Source organism: Crocodylus siamensis, chromosome 9, assembly GCF_052110815.1.
Source record: "Crocodylus siamensis isolate JL-2025a chromosome 9, ASM5211081v1, whole genome shotgun sequence".
NCBI classification, from domain to species: domain Eukaryota; kingdom Metazoa; phylum Chordata; order Crocodylia; family Crocodylidae; genus Crocodylus; species Crocodylus siamensis.
In genome coordinates this window covers 44,881,253-44,899,894 of record NC_143403.1, presented here as the reverse complement: position 1 = coordinate 44,899,894, position 18,642 = coordinate 44,881,253, and the positions used below count along the sequence as shown (strand labels likewise).

Genomic DNA, 18,642 nt, shown 5'->3' with positions numbered 1-18,642 from the left:
GAGAGGGGTTGACGGAAGAATTCAGGGTGAACTGTTTTGGGCCCCGTTTGGTGATGCAGCCAGACATTTTAAGGCAGGTGAGGAAATAGGAATTGTTGGAAATGAGAAAAGAAAGGTACAGCTCAGTTGTGGGAATGAAGAAGAGGATGAAATATGTTCAGTGAAGTGGCTCACCATGACTAAGAAAAAAAATCAGTGCTGAGGGGGACTGAGCACAATGTGCATTACCATATATCTTATTCAGATAGGCTAGACTAACCTGTCCTTGTGGCATGTTCCCATCAGCATCTTATACTTTTGGCTAAGATCTAACACTTTGATTTTGATTTGGCACCAAGTGGGGGATGTCGGGTCTGGCTCTGGCCCTCTTGGTGCTGGTCTGATATTGTGGTACCTCCAGGTTTGGTGCCTGTGGAAGAAACTACTGCCCTTTTAAAAAAAAAAAAATTTTTTTTGAAGGGTAACAAAACAAAAAATAGTTCCCATCAGTATGTTTGTCCCTTATGGGCCATGTGTTTTATAATTATACCTGGTGCTGGTTGCATTTAATCAACTTCATCATTGGTTTCCATTACTGAACATACATTGGTTTTGGCAGCAGTTTAAAGATAGAAAATGTATTTAATAAAGTTTTCTTGTATGTGAATGTTAGAGGAGGAGCTTTTTTCTTCATCTTATTTGAGTATATATGGTACTTTCAGCCTATTGGTAAAAGCATGAAATTTCACAGAAGTTTGGCATGGGTTGCAGATTTGCTGAAAAGCTGCTCGATAGCAGTATTCTGTGTAGTAGTGAAGTGTATGACGCAAGGAAAAAACAATACTGAAAGAGGGAAATACACTTAACAAAATTTGTGGCAACTGATAGGTGTAGATAGATTTATCCACATGTAGCACTATGAAAAAAACTAGGTTACTCTTCATTAGTGGAATATACCTTCTCTCACTGAAACCTCAATAAGGTCATAAAACTAGAAGAGACCACTTGTTGAGGAAATAAGGATGTTTTTACAGGAGATATATATTATATCTGGCGAGGCAGGCCTCCTGGGTTAGCCCTTGCAGATAAAGTAACCATATATAATTGAACCAATGATCTATTAGTAATTCTTCTGGGTTTGCCAGAAATAACCTAATTTAACTAAACACTTAATCCAGATATTGCATTTGGTTGCAGTAAGGTTTTTCATAGAAAATGTCTTGTGAACAAAGCCTGGGGTAATAGGGCAAGAGAAATAATTGTGACAGAAAAACGTAAAGCAAACAAAGTTGCAAATCTGACTGCTGCTTACTGTGCTTTCACATGGGGAAGGAGCATCTTCAGCCAAGCTATAGCACTGACACTTTTTCTGAACATGGGTGGGCAAAGTGTTAACCATCATGTAAAAGTTGCAGCTATGAGCAGGACGAAAACAATGACACCTGATGCAAATAGTGATTGTGAATCATGAGAGCATCTACTACTGACTGTTTTCTTGCCATGTGCTTGGAAAGAAAGTCTTCCAGCTATCAGTCTTTAATATAATGTGAGTGCTTTTCCCAAAGCTGGAATGTAAGGTTGTTTGTTTTGTTTCCTTTCCTAACTGGATTGTAGTGCCCTGTTCTTCTGGGTGCTAAAGATGACACTAGCTGAGAAATAAGGTTTTTGAAGAACTTTTCTGTAGGCCAGAGTCTTATTCCAGCTCCTGTTCCTAAAAGCTTGACATTAATCTTTGCTTCATTTATGTGGGGACAGAACTGGAAGAGGCTTTCTGGCTCTCTAGTCCAGTCCCCTGTGTTTACCGACAGTCATTAATTAAAGGAATCCCCAACTGCATGCCTTCACACACCACTACAGAGACAAAATGAGAAATGCCAAGGTCCTGCCATAGCTTGCCATGACAAAAGGCAGGGGGGCCAAGGGCACTGCCAGTGCCCTGCCACTGCTGTGGGAGAGCAGTAATTGGCTAATATTTGCTAAGGGAGCCCTAGGAAGACGAGTGCCCCACACTATAGTGGAAGGCAACCCACGCCCAAAACACTGGGAGGGCTTGTAAACACTCTTGAAGCTAGGAGTTGAATTGTACATCTTGTTGGAGTAGAGAACGGGACTATAGATGACTAAATGAAATTCAGCAAAGGCAAATGTAAAACACTGTACTTAGGGAAGAGAAACCAAATCCTCAAATACAGAATGGGATATAACTGGCTAGGAGCAGGATTGCCAGAAGGACCTGGGGATTATTATGGATTACAGACTTGGCATGAGTCAGTAATGTGATGCAGCTGCAAACGGAAACAAAAGGCAAGTAAATTTTTGTGGAGGATGTGTAAAAGTAGTAGTGGAGGCATGCAAAATGTGTGGGAGTTAATGGTGCCATGCTGTGCAGCTCTGGCTAGGCCTCAGCTGGAGCGTGTGTGACATTCTGGGTTCTGCATTTTAGAAGAACATAGAAACTGGAGAGGATTGAAGGGTGAGTGACAAAGAGGATAATGGGATTGGAAGTCGGGGAAGACTGAGGGAACTGTGCCTGTTTAGTTTGGAGAAAGGAGATTAAAGGGAAACAGGAGAGCAGTTTTTTCAAATATTGGAAAGGCTACCATAAAGGGGGAAGAGCTATTTTTTCCCCTGGTGCAGGGGTCAAGATGTAAAGCAGTGAATTTAAACTGCATTCAAGCCGATATAGATAAAAACTCACCCCCCCCCCCAAAAAAAAACAAAAAACAAAAAAAAAAACCAAGCAAACAAACCCCAAACAAAACAAAACCATTCCTCCCTCACTTGATCGTTGGGCCATTAGGACTAAGAATCAAGCTACCCAGGGCAGCTGTAGCATCTTCATTAGAGGTCTTCAGGAAGAGGCTGGACAGGCATTTTTCAGGAATGGTTTAGGAGTAGCTCATCCTGTATTTATCCAGGGGGCTACACTGGCCCTTGAGGTCACTTCCAGCCCTATAATTCTGCATCTTGTTTGGTGACAGCACCCTCTGTTTTTTGCACTAGGATGGGGAGAGCTGCTGCAGATTTCCAGCAAAATGATGACTTTATTCCACATTCCTACATTCTCAGTTAATTTCCAAAAAAATGATGCTGGAAGCCCAACTCTATCCCCATGCCCCTGGTGGAGCCAAGCTCTGTCACCTCCCGTAAGCCTTTGGGCAGGGGAGGCTGAGAGGGGGCTTGAGTGGACCTGGGGCTGGACTGGTTCAATGTCTGTTAAACGCAAGTGCTCCTGGACTTCACTCTTGGCATGTTTTGAGATGAGGTCAACTAACTTCCTGCCAACATGGCCTCCATTCCATGTCCAGGCTTACCCTTTCTTGTGGCAGTTGTCACAGGATGCTGAGGAACATTCACTTTGGGGTTGATCATCTTTGCAGCTCTTTCCCTTGGGGGGTGATACTCCCCTTTAACATGCTGATCATGTTACTTGGCTGTCAGTGCTGGTAATAGCCTGTCCTTGCTGATGTGCCTGGTACAGGCTCCACCATGACACAAAGTCACCTCATTTGCCTTGAGCTGCAAATGAAGGACTTATTTTTGTCTTGGGAAAGTGGAGGAAGGGCTCCCTTTGGCTGGCCTGAGAAGAGGAGATTAGATTAGAATCCTGGACCATGTGAAATGTTGTACAGGCTCTGCAGTCAATGCTGTCTGGGCTAGCAGGTACTGCAGGTGCCTTTTACTGGATGCAGCACTCTTTTATTTGGAGGAGAAGCTCCACTTTTCAACAGGTTGCACAGTAGTCTGTGCTGTGTCCCTGTCCTCCCTGCAGCAGTGGTGAGGTAGGTACAAAGAGAGTATTCTCAAGCAGCAGTAATGAGACTATACCTGGCTGGCTATATGGCTTGTTTCCCAGAGAGCATGCAAGAAACTTGGAAATGCTTCCAAGACTAGAGGCTGGTAGTGTACCATTGCTATTAATCCTGGCACAACACTGACATTCCTGTGGGCCTGAGCACTTCCCTTCCACCATAATAGATCTATCTGTAAGTGGTGGGAACTGATCTGGATACTGATGTGATACAAAGGCCTTCTGGGTAAGGGCAAGGGTAATAAATCTGTGGGCAGTCCAGGGGGTTAGTATTGGCAGGAGTAGGTATAGGAAGCACTTGTCCAGTTACTCTAAATGGATATTTTCTTACACAGACTTCCTGACCAGTTCCTCTGAATCACTTCTCTATTAAATTGGGCTCATGCAACTTTGCAAGGACCAAATTAGTGCTTTAAGAAGAGAATGAGGGTGGAAGGGAGGAGAGGAATTTCTTTTGAGCCTGAGCTGAAAGATTTTTATGCCAAATAGGCTGATAATGACCTTGACTATAAGACTGTGCCTAGAAAGGCTTCCAGATTGTACACTGACACAATCTTAAAATAGTTGATAAGACAAAGCCTCTTCCAGTAGCCATTAGCTGAAAGAGATGTGGAGTTCTTCCTTCCACCTAAGGGAAAGTAAGAGGTAGCTTTCAGCAGAGAGAGGCTTCCATTTAAATGCCAAGGCAAGGGCCCAGTCATCAAAGCCTCAGCAGCCAACACAAGCACTTCTGCAAATCCACCTGCAAATGTTAATGAAAGCTTCTGGAAAACTCTGGTTTCGCCGGTAGTAAAGTCTAAAAAGGATGGCTGTTCTCCAGGAGGTGGTACATAGATGACTTCAGGGAGGGGAGAGGGGGAGTGTGCTTGGCACCATTGCTTATGGCTTACTTTGTCTCTTCCCAGCTGCCTTTTTCCAAGATTGCATATCTGAGCAGGACCTGGATGAAATGAACATTGAAATCATTCGGAACACATTGTACAAGGTAAACGTGGCCTTGGTTGGTGAGGGGAAGAACTCAAACACCTTGGTGAGGAATGTGGCTATTATTGGTCTGCTCACACTGCCTGCATGGCTGTTTTGCTAGCAAGCAGCTGAATGGAGCGGTGTGCCTGGAGGCGTGTGTGGTGAGCCAGTAGGGGGTGCTCCTGCACTAAGCTACCTGCCTCACTGTGCCTGACCAAAAATCAAGCCTCGAGTGCCTCCCCTGGGCTACCTACGTCTGGCTTACTCCCTTCCTGGAGCAGACTCGCAAGCCTGGGGTACTCCTGCCACCACCTGGACTTAGTTCTTTGCCTGGGCCACCTGGGATACACAGACCTTGGGATTATGGGGTGCTTCTGTTACCCTGAAGCATTCACAGTCTGCCTCCCTGTACAGGAGAAATGGTCCCCCAAAGCTGATCCCTTCCCTCTTAAGCACGCACTGTGAGGCATGCTTAGCCAGATAGATGTACTGAGTAAAGAGGGATGAGGTGGAGAAGGAATACAAACCACTGACTATTGAAATATTCCTTGAGCAAATCAGTATGGGCTTGCTTAGCCCTTTTGATTCACATCTAGAACACTCGGTCCCAAATTACTGGCCCGGTTTCCGGTAGGTTACTCACAATTCCAGCCGGAGACCAACAGGGGCTGCATGGCTCGCTGGCTGTGCCCCCCAAACATGTCCGAGTCTTCTCCAGGAAGAAGGGACCCTGTAGATACTTGTCGTGACCTCATCACTAAGTTCTGACCAGCAGCGGACCCGCTGGCTGCTAGCCGGTTCTTCCAAGAAAAAAAATCACCTTCCCAGGTGAGAAGAGCAGCCACATGACCTGCAGTGGCAGGAACTCCTAAACAAAGAAAGAGAGTGCTCCCCCTTCCCTATGGAGTTTACAGCCCTGTTACCTAGGAGACCAGGTCAATCCAGCAGCCAGAGTTTGCAACTACAGGGGGAGGGTTTAGGCTGTAGCCCTACATCAGTGAGGCAGGCAGGCAGAGAGGTTGATTTTCTTCACACCAGAGAGTTCAAACAGCTTCCTGTGGTAATGGCACTAATTAGTGGTCAGGGATGTGGCTCTTATTGCTGTGCTTACACTGCCTGCATGGCTGTTTTGCTAGCAAACAGCTGACTGGAGTAGTGTGCCTGGAGTCCTGTCCTAGCTGACTGGTTTGGGGAGGGGGCAGCTCTTCCAGTGCAGAGGGAGCTGTTTGAGGTTTTTGTCTGTGTTGTGAGCAGGCCAGAAATATTGGCTGCCTTCAGGAATAATTCACAGCTGCTTTTTATGTATAGTGTGGAATGAAAGCAGTATGTCTGCTGGAGAAGGGGTCCTGGCTTTCACGCCACAGGGAGGCTGTCAATATCTACTCTGCCAGGGCCAGGGCCCAGTCCTAGCTCCTTTGCAGCTTACCTGTCAATGATATTGGGAAGCTGGAGGGGGAGGAGTGCTGTTTTCCATTCCTTTTGACCGTGCCTCTTTCTAAATATAGTTTTGTGGGTTATGCACACTTCTTGGGGAGGGGGGCATGGTTGTAAGCTTGCAAAGTTGGTTGCAGAATCAACCTACAGTTTTGGTACATGCTCTGTTAAGTGGAGGCTTGACTTGGCAAATATGAGTGAATTATTCCCTTAGGCCAGATTTTTAGGTTATGAACCTGTTAATGCTTTTCTTGTTGGTAGTGGGGGTCTACAGAAGCCCCTCAGCTGCAGGGAGAGGTCAAGGCTGGGGTAGCAAGAGGCCGTGGGTTGGGATGGAGGGGTGTCAGCAATGGGGCAGGAGGGAAATGAAGAGAGATCCTGTGACTTTGAACCTAGCATGTCTCCCTTTGGGGAAAGGCATCTTTGCTCTGAACCAGTTTCCTGGCCTGGAATAGCAGGGGGCTCTTGGGGTTGAGGTGCAGTGGGAGAGCTGGTTATGAAGTCTCCAGGTCTTTAATAGCAAGGCGCTATAGGCTGGCATTAAAGGCCACCTGAAAGCTGGTGGGAAGGGTTGTGTCCAGGTCCCAGATAGCAGTGGCTGTGGGTTGGATTGAGGGCATTGGTAGAGCTATGAGGGACGCTTCCTGCAGCTCATGCTAGTGCCGTCTGATTCTGGCCCAGGGGCAGGCAGTTATTTTGGGTGGAGGGCCCCTTACCAAGTTTTGGCAAGCTGTCGAGGGCCACATGGGTAGCCCTGGCCCTTGACAGGTGCCCCATCCCCTGGTCGCCATTTTGTGACTGGAAGTCCTGCCCCCAGACCTTTGCCACCAGAAGTCCTTCCCCTTGTCTCCAGAAGTACTCCTTTAAGCAAGGGGTTTTGCCATCTCTTAACCAGAAAAATACCAAATTATATTCTAAAAAGTGAACATCTAAAACATTAATTTGATTTCAAAAAATACTTTTGTCCTGGTTTACATGTGTTTGTGTAGTGTATGTAGAGGTGACTGTATATAATAGCTTAAAATGAAGTCTTACGCTTCTATATTGTGGGGGGTATATGTTTGTGGGGGGGTATGGGTGTGCGTGTGGGGGGGTGTCGGTGTGGGGTGAGAGCATAGCGGGGTGTGCGGGTGGGTATGGGGTTTGTGGGGTGTTTGTGGTGGGGAGGGCAGCTGGGGTGTGTGTGAGGGGTTGTAGGTGTGGGGGGTCTGCAAGTATGGCAGTGCGAGGGGGGTGTGGGTGCATGTATATGGTGGGGTGTGTGTGGTACACTCTACACACATGCACCACTGGGGTACTGCCATGGGCCATGCTCCCGTGGTCCTGCGATGCAGCCAGGAGCCATGCAGTGCTGGGGAAGGAAGGCAGGGAAATGACTGGGGGTGCATGGGGCTGGACTGCTGCATCCTGCTGCTGGGTCCCCCTGGGTTCTACTGCTCCTGGCTCCTGTCATCTTTGATAGGCAGCTAGGAGCAGATAAATACTTGTTTTCTAAAATTTTTTAGGGGCCCTGCAGGCCAGATAAAATGGCCTGATGGGTTGGATTTTGCCCACCCCTGTTCTAGCCAGTACTAATGGTAAATTCTCACATGAAAGCAAACTGCTGTGCTTGTTCCAGCCAGCACTACCATGTGGTTATCACATCATCTCAACTGGCTGGATGCAGGTCAGGATGTAGATTGTATCTACCTCCCTTGTTCTGACTGGTCACAACTAGGCAACAGCTGATGTGTGACCTGCGGCTGGTGGCTGAGCTCTGCTTCTAAATCTGAGTAGCAGACTGGCTAGACAGCTAGATCCTGGCTCCAGTGTGTGTATGTGTCCTGCAGACCCTGCCAGTCTGTAGCTCCTGCCGTTCTGTAATGTCTGTAGTACATAGCACTTGCACATGTGGATGGGTGCTATCTGTTGCTATGCAGGTGATCTGCTACAATGTGGAGCTGCAAGACATCTGTCTCTCTGTGGCCTGTTTGTACCTTTGATGGTGCAACCAGGGAGGTGGTCCTAGTGGGGTAGGAATAGAAGAGTTTTGGTTATACTGTGTTGCAGACAAATGCAGGGCTTGTCTTTTGCTTTCTGTATGGCTAGAGGGTGCGTGAGGGCCCTTCTCTCCCAAGCCTTTTGTCACTCCCAGGGGCTACTTTGCCTTTGTCCCCTTCCATTTTTACTTTCTATGCAAAAAAAAATTACTGCTGTGCTGCTCTTCCCAGTCCTGACACCCTGACTTCTGAGCTGGCAGCACGTGGGACCAATTTATGTGCTCAGGGTAAACTTGGGTACAGCACAAGGAAACAGTCTCTAGTCTTGTAAAGAGCTCTTGGGCCAGATGCTGTGGGGGTCCTGAATCAGGCACAAAGCCCAGCTCTGCAGGACTGAGTGCTGCTCCCTCCTGGGGCTGGGAGCAGAAATGAATGAGAACATTTTAGCCTTCTGTTCCATTTAACTGTTGTCGGTCAACCTCAGGGCTTGCCTCTTCCCTAGTGTAAGAGAAGCCTCCCCCACCCCCTCTGCATCACTCTTCCATTCCACATCCCTGCTCAACAGCACATGGTGAAACTTACTTCTTTTGACTCTCTCCCATGTCCCTTTGTGCCATTGCTTCCTTTCCATCCTTTACCCACCATCTTGCTCCTTTCCATCCTTTACCCACCATCTTGCTCCTGCCACGACTACAAAGGGATACACCAATGCAACAAAAGCACGCAGAAGTGGATCCCCTTTGCTTGGCTGTGCTCACCTTTCAGACAGGTTCAGATCTGCAATCCATCTTATGTCTAGGACAGTGCCCAGAACCAGTTGATTTAGAGAGTCCTGCAGGAGACACTTGTGAGTAGTTGTTGCCCTTGAAGGTTCAGCCAGACATCTAATAGTTGGGTCTTGGCTTGAGATGTCAAGCAGGAAACATAAAGTCTCTTTCAAAATGTATCATGAATGAAATAAATGAAAGTGGGGCACAGTGGCCACCACCCTGTGCTGCCGTGCCCTGCTTTCCCATGGCCAGTCACACGCACAGCTCCACAAGCTGCTGACAGGCCTCACACCTGGCCAATCATGCCTTACCTATCAGCAGCCTGGGAGCTGCATGAGTAACTGGCCATGGGAAAGTGGCACACAGCAGTGACGCTGGGTGGTGGATGGCAGGAGCCACATGCGAGCTCCCTCCTGCACGTTTGGCCAGCCAGGCAGCATGTGTGCAGCCTGCAGAGGAGCTGCCCTTGCCCCCCATCCCCCTGCGTGTTCCCCTTAGGACATTTCCAAATACCCCTAAGGGTATGTGTACCCCCAGTGGACAACCCCTGGCCTAGACCATTAAGCTGCTTTTAGTGATGTCTCAGCAGACTCAGCAACAGCCCTTCTTCTGAACCTAATGCACATCTGGGGCAGTACTGGATTGGACAGAGCTTAATGAGGACATTGGCTGAGCTGGAGGGCTGTGAGGGCATTTTGAAAGGGGAAGGGGGCTCTTGGATATCACCTCTTGTAGTGTCTACTGGTCTTTCACTTGTCCTTCCACAGACCTCTCATAGGCCTTGCATGCAAGGCTGTGGTAAAGGGGATTCAGAAAGGTGCTTATCTTCATGTCTGGTTGGCTTTCTTTTCAGGCATACCTTGAGTCCTTCTACAAATTCTGCAAGGCTCTGGGAGGTACAACTGCAGCTGCTATGTGCCCAATCCTGGAGGTGAGGCTATAAGTAACATAATACAGAAGGTGCTATACATACCCTTCCATTTTGTCTTGAGCCAAAAATATCAGCTAAAAAGATGTTGGGAGGTGGCACATCTTGGCTTGGAGAAGATACCGTGTGAGAGACCCAAACAGCAGGTAGCAGTGAAGTCCAGTGCTCCAACCATGGGTCTCTGCTGAAATGACCTAGCCCATCACCTGTGCCATTAACTACCTGTCACTCCTCAGCCAGAGATCTGGAGGGATTGTTGCTGTTCCCATATCTGTAACAATTTTTATTTCTGCTAATTCTTTGACACAATGGGCCTTTGTTGCAGTTTAACTTTGTACCTCCACAGTGTATTACGCACCGAAAGAGAAGAGCAGGAAGGGGTGTTCACCTGTACTGCCTTTCTTCAGGCATTGCATCAATTTATGGGACAGTAACTGGTGGAAATGCAGCCCATGCACTTGGGTGCAGCAGGAAGGACATGCAGCCAAGTTTCTTGGATTAAAAGTAAATGGGTTGGTTGTGAATCAGGCTCATTGGGCCTGGGTGCAACCACTTCATCAGCTACTGAGTGCTTATCAGCTTGGATCCTCAAGCAGGCTGTCAGTGGGAATAATAACTCTCCTGGCTCCCTCTGGTAATTGGTTTTTTGCATCACAGGTATTTGCAGCTGAGGGATTTGACCACATGGCAGTTTTGTGGCTCAGGCTCTAAGGCCCATGGTAGGCCACCGGTAGAACTTGTGGGGTGTGCTTTTCAAATGCTCAGCCTACCTTAGTGTAACAAGCAGAGCTGGGCTTGCTCTCTGACACAGTATCACTCCATCCATAAGCCTTCAGCCTGATCATGGTGTTTGCCTACCCCAACTAAATGATGCTGCTGTGCTCCCAGCTGTAGGTGCACCACTTAAGACCAGGGCCCCAGCACAACACTTGAGCCCAAATGTACTGTGTTCATCTCTTGCAGTTTGAAGCTGACCGGAGGGCCTTCATTATTACCATCAACTCCTTTGGCACTGAGCTCTCCAAAGAGGACCGAGCAAAGCTGTTCCCTCACTGTGGGAAGCTCTACCCTGAGGGGCTGGCCCAGTTGGCAAGAGCAGATGACTACGAACAAGTCAAAACTGTAGCTGACTACTACCCTGTAAGTGCCACCTGCTGAAGGCCTACAGGGCGGTGGGTTCACAGCAGTCAAACCCAGACCTTTGCTGCAGGTCTTGCTGTTCTGCAGGCATCCAAGGAGAGAGTCCTGAAGACTGATCTATGGAGGGGGTGTGAATGGATGTGGGAGGGGAGAGGAGCATATGCTGGCATGTTTCAGAATTTTTGTCACGAAAGCTCTCCTGGCTGAGGCAGGAGCGAGCTCAAGATAATAAGTGCTTTGCAGCTCATGCTAACTGAAGTTGTTACAGTACTCCAAGGAGCATACCAAGCATGGAGTCTGTTGTGTTAAAGACTCCCTAAACACATGCTACATGCACCTGAATGGTTCCTGCCCCAAAGAGCTGACAGTCTACACAGCTTGGAGCCAGTGGGGAGGGAGTAGAACAGGCCAGCAAAGAGAACAATATGGTGGCAGCAAGCAGCAGGGTTATGTTACTCCTGTTTGTGTGGGCCTATTTGGGAGCCTCATACCAGAACTCTGTACCTGGGGCTGGGTTTGAGCATATTGCCCTGAATTAACTGCAGGGGTGATGCCAACCTAGTGTGGCTGTGTGCAGAAATGTTGGCTTAACCAGGGCTCACATCAGTTCCATTCGCTCCTGTAAAGTCCAGTGTATGATCTAGGAGCCCGGTTTACCTAAAATTGTACCCTTGGAGATTGAGAGCACACAGTGGACTCAGCATCTGCCCCAGTTTAACTCCTGCACATGTGGAGGTGCAAGTGTAGATTTACTCACTCTTCACTAAGTGAAATGGGTGATGTATAGCTAGCCTTTTCTGTAGAGATTCTGCCTGTACCTGCAGTAGCTGAGCTATTAGGGTCTTGAAGAAAGGAGAGGACCAAGATTTATAGGCCTGGTACAGTCTCCGTTACTGTTCAGAGTGAAGGCCGCTGGGCAGCTTGTTGCCTAGGCTGTCTATCTTCACCCTTAGTGGGCTACAGATGGCAGCTGGATCTTATTTCTTTGGTGTTAACAAATGTGCCTCCCCTCATTGATGCAGGAGTGTCTTGCACATCAGCTGTCCCTGGAATGGCTGCTCAGGAACCTGTTCCATATGCAGGCCCTGGAAAGGCTGATATTGGAATGCTCCACACTTTGGATAGATCTGAAACAATCCTCTTCTTTTTATAGGAATACAAGTTGCTGTTTGAAGGAGCTGGTAGCAATCCTGGAGACAAAACCCTTGAGGACAGATTCTTTGAGCATGAGGTGAGCATTTTTTTAAGCTGTAGGGGAAAGTGCATTTCCTGGTGCAAGTACCCAGCTATCCCACTTGTCATGCCCTGGCTAACAACAAACAGCAAGCCCCCAACTACCCTGCAGAACCCTTTGTCCAGGTATACGGAGGAGCAGAGTTGCACTCAGACCAAGCTTGCTCAGGAGGTGTGAGGTTGGTTGGGATGGGCTGGATACAGAATCAGGGATGCTGGCTGGGGAATTGTATGGGGCTGCCAAGGGCCCAGCTTTGGTTCCCAGTCCCTTGTATTCTGCCAGGTAAGTCTCTGTAGAACCTAGGGAGCAGCCACGCAACTTATAAAGGGCTCTTCTAGTCTCCCCAGCGCAAATTCTAGAGGACAAATATGTAAGGAGGAGAAAAGGGAGCATTTCAAGGCTGTTCCCTGGATACTCAAAAGGCGCTTTGGCCCCCAAGATGGCTTGTCCATGCTGAGCTGTGTGCTCTAGGGTAGTGCTTCCCTAGGCATCCTGTGCAGGCATGGAACTGGCATTGTCATCTGGACTAGAAGGGTTGTAGCGGAAATCTGCCCCAGGCAGGCAAGCCTGTGCGGGGCTTGCTTAGAGCCCTACCAGATACACTAGAGCCCCATTTTTGGGACCTGTGGATTATTCAGCAGCTGGCTCCATGGGGGGAAGGGAGGTGCACTTCCTGCCATAGGAGCCCATTTGAGGGGAAGGGCTCACATGAAACTGTTGCCACAGGAGCATGATGCTGGGTGTTTCTCTTCTCCAGGTGAAGCTGAACAAGCTAGCTTTCCTCAACCAGTTCCACTTTGGGGTCTTCTATGCCTTCGTAAAACTGAAGGAGCAGGAGTGCCGTAACATCGTGTGGATTGCAGAGTGCATTGCCCAGCGGCACCGAACCAAGATCGACAACTACATTCCCATATTCTAACCATACCCTCAGCCTACCTGGCCCTCCTGCTGCTTGGAGCCCAATTGGACCATCCCTTCCACCCTGACAAATGTGCTCTGAGTTATCCCTGCACCTGGCTCCAAGGCAGCTCCTCTGGAACTGAATCTGAGGGAAGTTGTACAGTCTCAAGTTAAATTATTCACAAGCTGAACTTCCTTGAAGTTGTTTGAGGTAGTTGTGCTTTGAGGGATCCAGCAGGACCTGTGAGGTGAGCTGGACCCTGTGTACCTATGTAGCAGGAGGGTTATAGTCCATGCATCTCATTGTAGCTATGTCACTGTACTGATCTGCTGTGTGCAATTGTGCTGATAGGGTGGCCTCCAGTTTGAAGGAAGTGGTCTCTCAGCAAGTCTCTCCACTGACGAGAGATGCCTCAGAACTGTGTTGGCCAACTTTGTCCCCTCTGTTGGTGCTGAGAGAGTGCCTCCTCTAGTCAGTATTGTCCCTATGAGGCTTAATTTGAATGTGGTTCTCTTAGTGTAGCAGATGCTGCTGTGTATTCCTGCATCACCCTATATTTGAATCCTTTGATGAGAGGCTGAGAAGCTTAAGTGCCAGGAACTTGTCTCAACTGTCTGGATTGCAAGAGCTGAGGTGGACACAGAGTGGTTCCTGTTGGCTAGGGCAGGAGCCTGGGCAGCTTGCAGTCATGGCATTCCTTTCCCATAGTCATCATGGACCATGTGAAAGGATAATTCCCAGGTTTTATGTCCCAGGGAGCCTCCTTGTTCGGAGGCAGGGCAGTCTCTTCATGGAGAAAAGCTGATCCTTCCAGGAAACACCTTTGCAAAGAAAGGGCACTGGCTAAACTGCCCTCAGTTTGGTTAGTGCAGTGCCAGAGTGGCTGTAGCATGCAATGAAAGCAGGGGAGGGCAGTATGTCCCTACCTGCCAGCCTTTCCCAGTCCCTTATGTCCCAGGGTCCCTTCTGCATTGTTCAGCCAAGCCATGAATATGTTCTTTCCTGTTCTGCTGGGTCAGTGTGGCTGTCCTTCCAGGCTGTCTGCTTGCACAGACTGGAGCAGGCACTGGTTCCTGGCCTACTCCAGCCATGCAATGATTTGTGAGGATGCTGCTGAGTGAGAAGACCAGGCCCTGAGAACACCACCTCTGCTCTCCCTGTAGGGACTATATCACCACAGTGACCCCAGGCCCAATCCTAGCAGCAGTAAAATTCCCCCAGGAGTTTGGGCAATCTGGTTGCTCGTCTGGCTAGCCCCTTGGCACAGGGCTCTTATAAGCATCATTATAACACTTATTTATCCACAAGACCATTAAAATGACCAGTTGCTAGTTCTGGGTCTGTTGCTTATAGGAAGCGGCCACTCTCATCCCCATCTTGGCTAAAAAATAATCATATTTAAAAATAGCGGCCTTCAGCAAAGGGACCCAGGTGTGACCTCTGTCATCTCATCACCCTTCCTGTTCTGCAGAGTTGCCAGCTATAGTCTCAGTAGACGAGAAGCTGTGCAGGTAATGGACTGAAGCGCTGCCTGCAGCCACCGTGGACAGGCTCCAGGGTGCAGCCTCTGAGTGCTGCTGGTGCCTGCCGGGGTAGCTTTTTGTTGCCCCTTTAATGGAGGTTTAGCTGGTGGGTTGCGTAGCTGGCCCAGGTTGTGTAGGCATGGAGGCTCCCCTGCATGTCCTTCTGATTTGCTTCGAGGTCTTTAGAAGCAAAATCAAGTCCCTATGAGAGGATGGGGTTGCTGCTGCTTTTCACATAGAGCAGTGTGGTGGTCATTGCCCTCAGCTGCAGTGACCAAACAAGCCAACATGAAGCAGCACCATGGGCCAAGTGAGCATCATGTCAGCATAGCCCAGAGTGTTTCAGTCACTCCACATTCTAAGCTGTTGGAGTTGGTTCTGCTCGTCCCTGGAGCCTGGCTACACTGCATACATGTGCCCACACTGTCAGCCCAAAGGGAGTGTGGGCACTATGCTGAGGGTTGTCATTCCCACAAAGGTCTGGTCTTTGCCTGCTCTGGCCTGGTGCTCCATATTGAGAGGTCAGGGCAGGGGTAGGCATTAGGTATGACCCTCATTCCCTTGGAGCAAGTGATCCAGCCCAGACTGCCTTTGTTGTGACATGCCCAAGACTTGCCCATTGGGGACTGCATTGTGAACGGTGGTGCCCTGGGCCCCCACAGCCTTCTGGTGCCAGCGAGGGGGTTTTGTTCAGTGTGGCAGCAGAGTGATGCCTGTGCTGCTTGGCAAGTGGGTGTAGAAGGGTGGGGAGCAGGCCTGCCCCAGCCCATGATGCAGCACCTTGCTGCTCACTGCTTGTCTGCAGAGTGTTTGCTGTCCTGGCCATCTTTCCTCCTTCCTCTGTGACCAATAAATATCTGCCTGAAGCACTGGGCTGCCTTGACTGGTTTCTCTCCTTTACAGAGCATTTGCAGTTGTAAAGAAGCACACAGAGAGGAGCCTTCTTCATGGAAAAGTCCCTGCGCTGAAACAGGCAGCACAAACCATAGTATTCCAGGCCTGGGTCTGGTCACTGGGAGCCCCTGCTTCCCCTGTGGGGGTGTAAGTTAGGCTCCACCCTGATCTTTGGCTTTTGAGCCTCTGCCCCCTGGCACAGCCTATGCAGAAATTCTTGTAGCCCCCAACAGTTCCCTGGTGAGTTCTGCCACTTGTGTGCTCTGCCCCCATGCTATTTTTGACCAGCTGCAGCCCAGGTGCTCACTTTCAGCAGCTTCTGTTACCTCTGGTAGCTGCAGGGGGTGCTGCTTGCTTATGTATTTTTTAGCCCCCTCACTGCAGTCTCCAACTTGCTGCTTTCACTGTGGTTGGTGGGTAGCCAGGGTCTAGTTCAGGGGTGAGCAAAGTCCGGCCAGCAGGCTGAATCAGGCCCACAGTGGACTCCATTTCCCAGCAGCCCCTGCCTGCATCAGCTGCAGCCAGTTTCTATGGAGACCCTAGCAGTGGCAGGGCCAGGGTTTCCATGGAGACTAGCCTCAGCAGTGCTGGTGGCTGGCTTGGAGGGGAGCTGTTCCTGGACAGGAATCTTATAGTAGTGATGGCATGGCCCAGAGCCAGGGCAAGGATGCAATCTGCTGCCTGGATGCTTGTGCCCTGGGCACATGGGAAGTGGATTGCTGTTCTGCCCTAGCCCTAGACCTTGCTGTCACCACTGCAAGATCCTGGCCCCAGCCCTGGAGCAGCTTCCACATGCACTGCCAGCACTGGCCTCCATGGAAGTCCTGTCCCTATGCTGTCAAGGCCTAGCTGCTGCTGAGGTCTCCATAGAAACTGGGCTGTGGGCAGGGGCTGCTGGAAAATGGAGTCTGACCACCACCCAGATACACTGTTTTGCCCACTCTACTTCCCCCTCTCTCTCCCCACACTCGCCCTCTGGTGTCAGAATCCCCTAGTCACAGTGACTTGCCCAGGGTCTGAAACTTGCACATGCCCTGTAGTCAGGTGAAGTCTTCCCTGTACGCTGGCTGCAAATGACCTTTTCTGCCAAAAGAGTCCTGCATCAGATGCTGGCCGCTCCCAGTTGCCCCTTCTTCCTTGCTCCATTGTCCTCTCAAATCCTAGACTTGACTGTACTCTGCTGAGGTGGAACTTTGGCTCATTCCTGCCCATTGCCCTGTGGTACTCGTGGAGCAACTCCTACAAGACTGTGCCCTCAGCTGCTGCAAGTCAATGCCTTGGCTACGCCTCATCGTATAGTTGCTAAACTGTCTTGCCCCCCAGCTGGATTGCTAGCTTAAGTGCAAGGAAGAGGGCTGCTGGGCTATGGACAGCCTGCCTGGCCAGCTGAAGGCTCAAACTCCCCCACTCCTCCATCAAACAGGCTTCTATGGAGGCAGGGAGCCTAGAATCCTGTTCTCGGTGGTGGCAGATGACAGAACAAGAAGCGATCGTCTCAGGTTGCAGCAAGGGAAATGTAGGTCAGATATTGGGAAAAACTGTTGCTAGGAGGGTAGTAAAGCACTGGAATAAAGTATTCGGAGAAGTTGTGGAATCTCTATCCTTTTAAGATCCAGCTGGACAAAGCCTTAGCTGGGATGATATAGTTGGGGATAGTCCTGCTTTGAGCAGGAGGTTGCACTAGATCAGCCTTTGTCAACCCTGTGGGTTGCAACCCAAAAGTGGGTCACAAGAATATATGAAAGGGTTGTGAACAAACTTTAAAAATGGATTCTCCTCTAAATGAGAAAAACATGGGAAATGGTGCTTTCCCTTTCAAGTTGTCAGTTCCAGCCTGCAAAGGGCTGCTTTGGGATGTTCATGTCCCACACACCCACCCCCTCCCCACACACTAGGGGACACAGTGGGTCAGGAGTGAGGGGCACTGGGTCAGGACTGGCCATTGATGTTTGCAGATGGGTCCTGGTACAAAAAAGGTTGAGAATCACTGGAGTAGACAACCTCCTGAGGTCTCTTCCAACCCTAATTTTCTATCATTTTATGAATTCCCAGCTTCCTGTTGTCTTGTCTGCTAGGCTAAGCTGAGGCCCTGAAAGCTGCAACTCATGTAGCTGGGGGTTGCATTTAATGTGGGCACAGGGTGTGTGCTGAGGAGCAAAGAGCATCTCCCAGCCCCCAGTGTCAGCAGTGCCCATGGTTTGGTGGCACTCTTTGCTCAGCTCGAGGCTGGAGATCCTTCTCAGTCCTGTGTCCAAGGCTAGAGTAGTGATTCTCAGCCAGGGTTTTGGGGAAGCTTACAGTGCTGCCAGATCCTTTGAAGGGTGTCATGAAGTATAAGGAAATAAGCTAAGTAGACAAATGAAGGCTCAGGCTTGCCCTTGCCTGAACAATCCCCCAACCTCACCGCCAAGCAGCTCTGCAACAATATACAAACTAGTTTTTGAAATTAGTGCTGCTCTAATTCACAAAAGTCATGGAGGGTCTCTTAGGTCTAACAGGCTGTCTGGAGTCCAAACAGGTTGAGAACCACTAGGCTAGAGGTGCTCCTGTAAATCAGGAGTAGGAGGAGTTGGCCCAGGCAGTACCTGGAACTTCCACCTGTATGCAGATGATGAATGCTTATCCATGGGTGTCTGTTGTGAGCTGAGAACTGGGGCCCCTGGATATGAGGATGCCATCCTGGAATCCATGGACACCCACATGGCTATGCCTTGAGGTCTCTCTAATGGGGATCTAGGAAAGGCCAGGACTTATACAAGGGAGAAGAGCAGCTGGAATATGGAAAACCAGTGCTATGTGCATGTCTTGCATTGGAGGAGTGATGGCAACATGGTCAGCACCTTCCACGCTGTTCCCTGCAGTAGGAAGTGACTGCAGGGAAATCACCTTCTCTGCCTGGGTGTATTTCAGCTCATCAGGAGGAGTCCAAAGCCATGGGAAGTTCTGTGTTAATGCATTACTGGGACCACATGGCCCTGTTGCCTCCTGCTTGCCCTCACCCCCATGTCTATGAGGATCCTATGAGGATTGTAATACCTCCCCATTCATTTTTAAGCATTAAAAATGATTTGCCTGAGAGCTTT

General features: G+C 49.4%; 1 protein-coding gene across 2 annotated transcripts in view; it reads left to right on the top strand.

The window, feature by feature from the left end:
- The window catches only part of ATP6V0D1 (ATPase H+ transporting V0 subunit d1), a 78,903-nt gene extending 60,268 nt beyond the window's left edge, over positions 1-18,635 (top strand). For both annotated transcript variants that reach the window (XM_090062735.1, XM_090062733.1), the window contains exons 4-8: positions 4,696-4,775; positions 9,793-9,870; positions 10,831-11,007; positions 12,161-12,238; positions 12,999-18,635. In XM_090062735.1, coding sequence (XP_089918861.1) covers positions 4,696-4,775; positions 9,793-9,870; positions 10,831-11,007; positions 12,161-12,238; positions 12,999-13,160 — 575 coding nt within the window. In that variant the 3' untranslated portion in view covers positions 13,161-18,635. The remainder of the gene's footprint in view (positions 1-4,695; positions 4,776-9,792; positions 9,871-10,830; positions 11,008-12,160; positions 12,239-12,998) is intronic.
- The last annotated feature ends 7 nt before the right edge of the window (positions 18,636-18,642 follow it).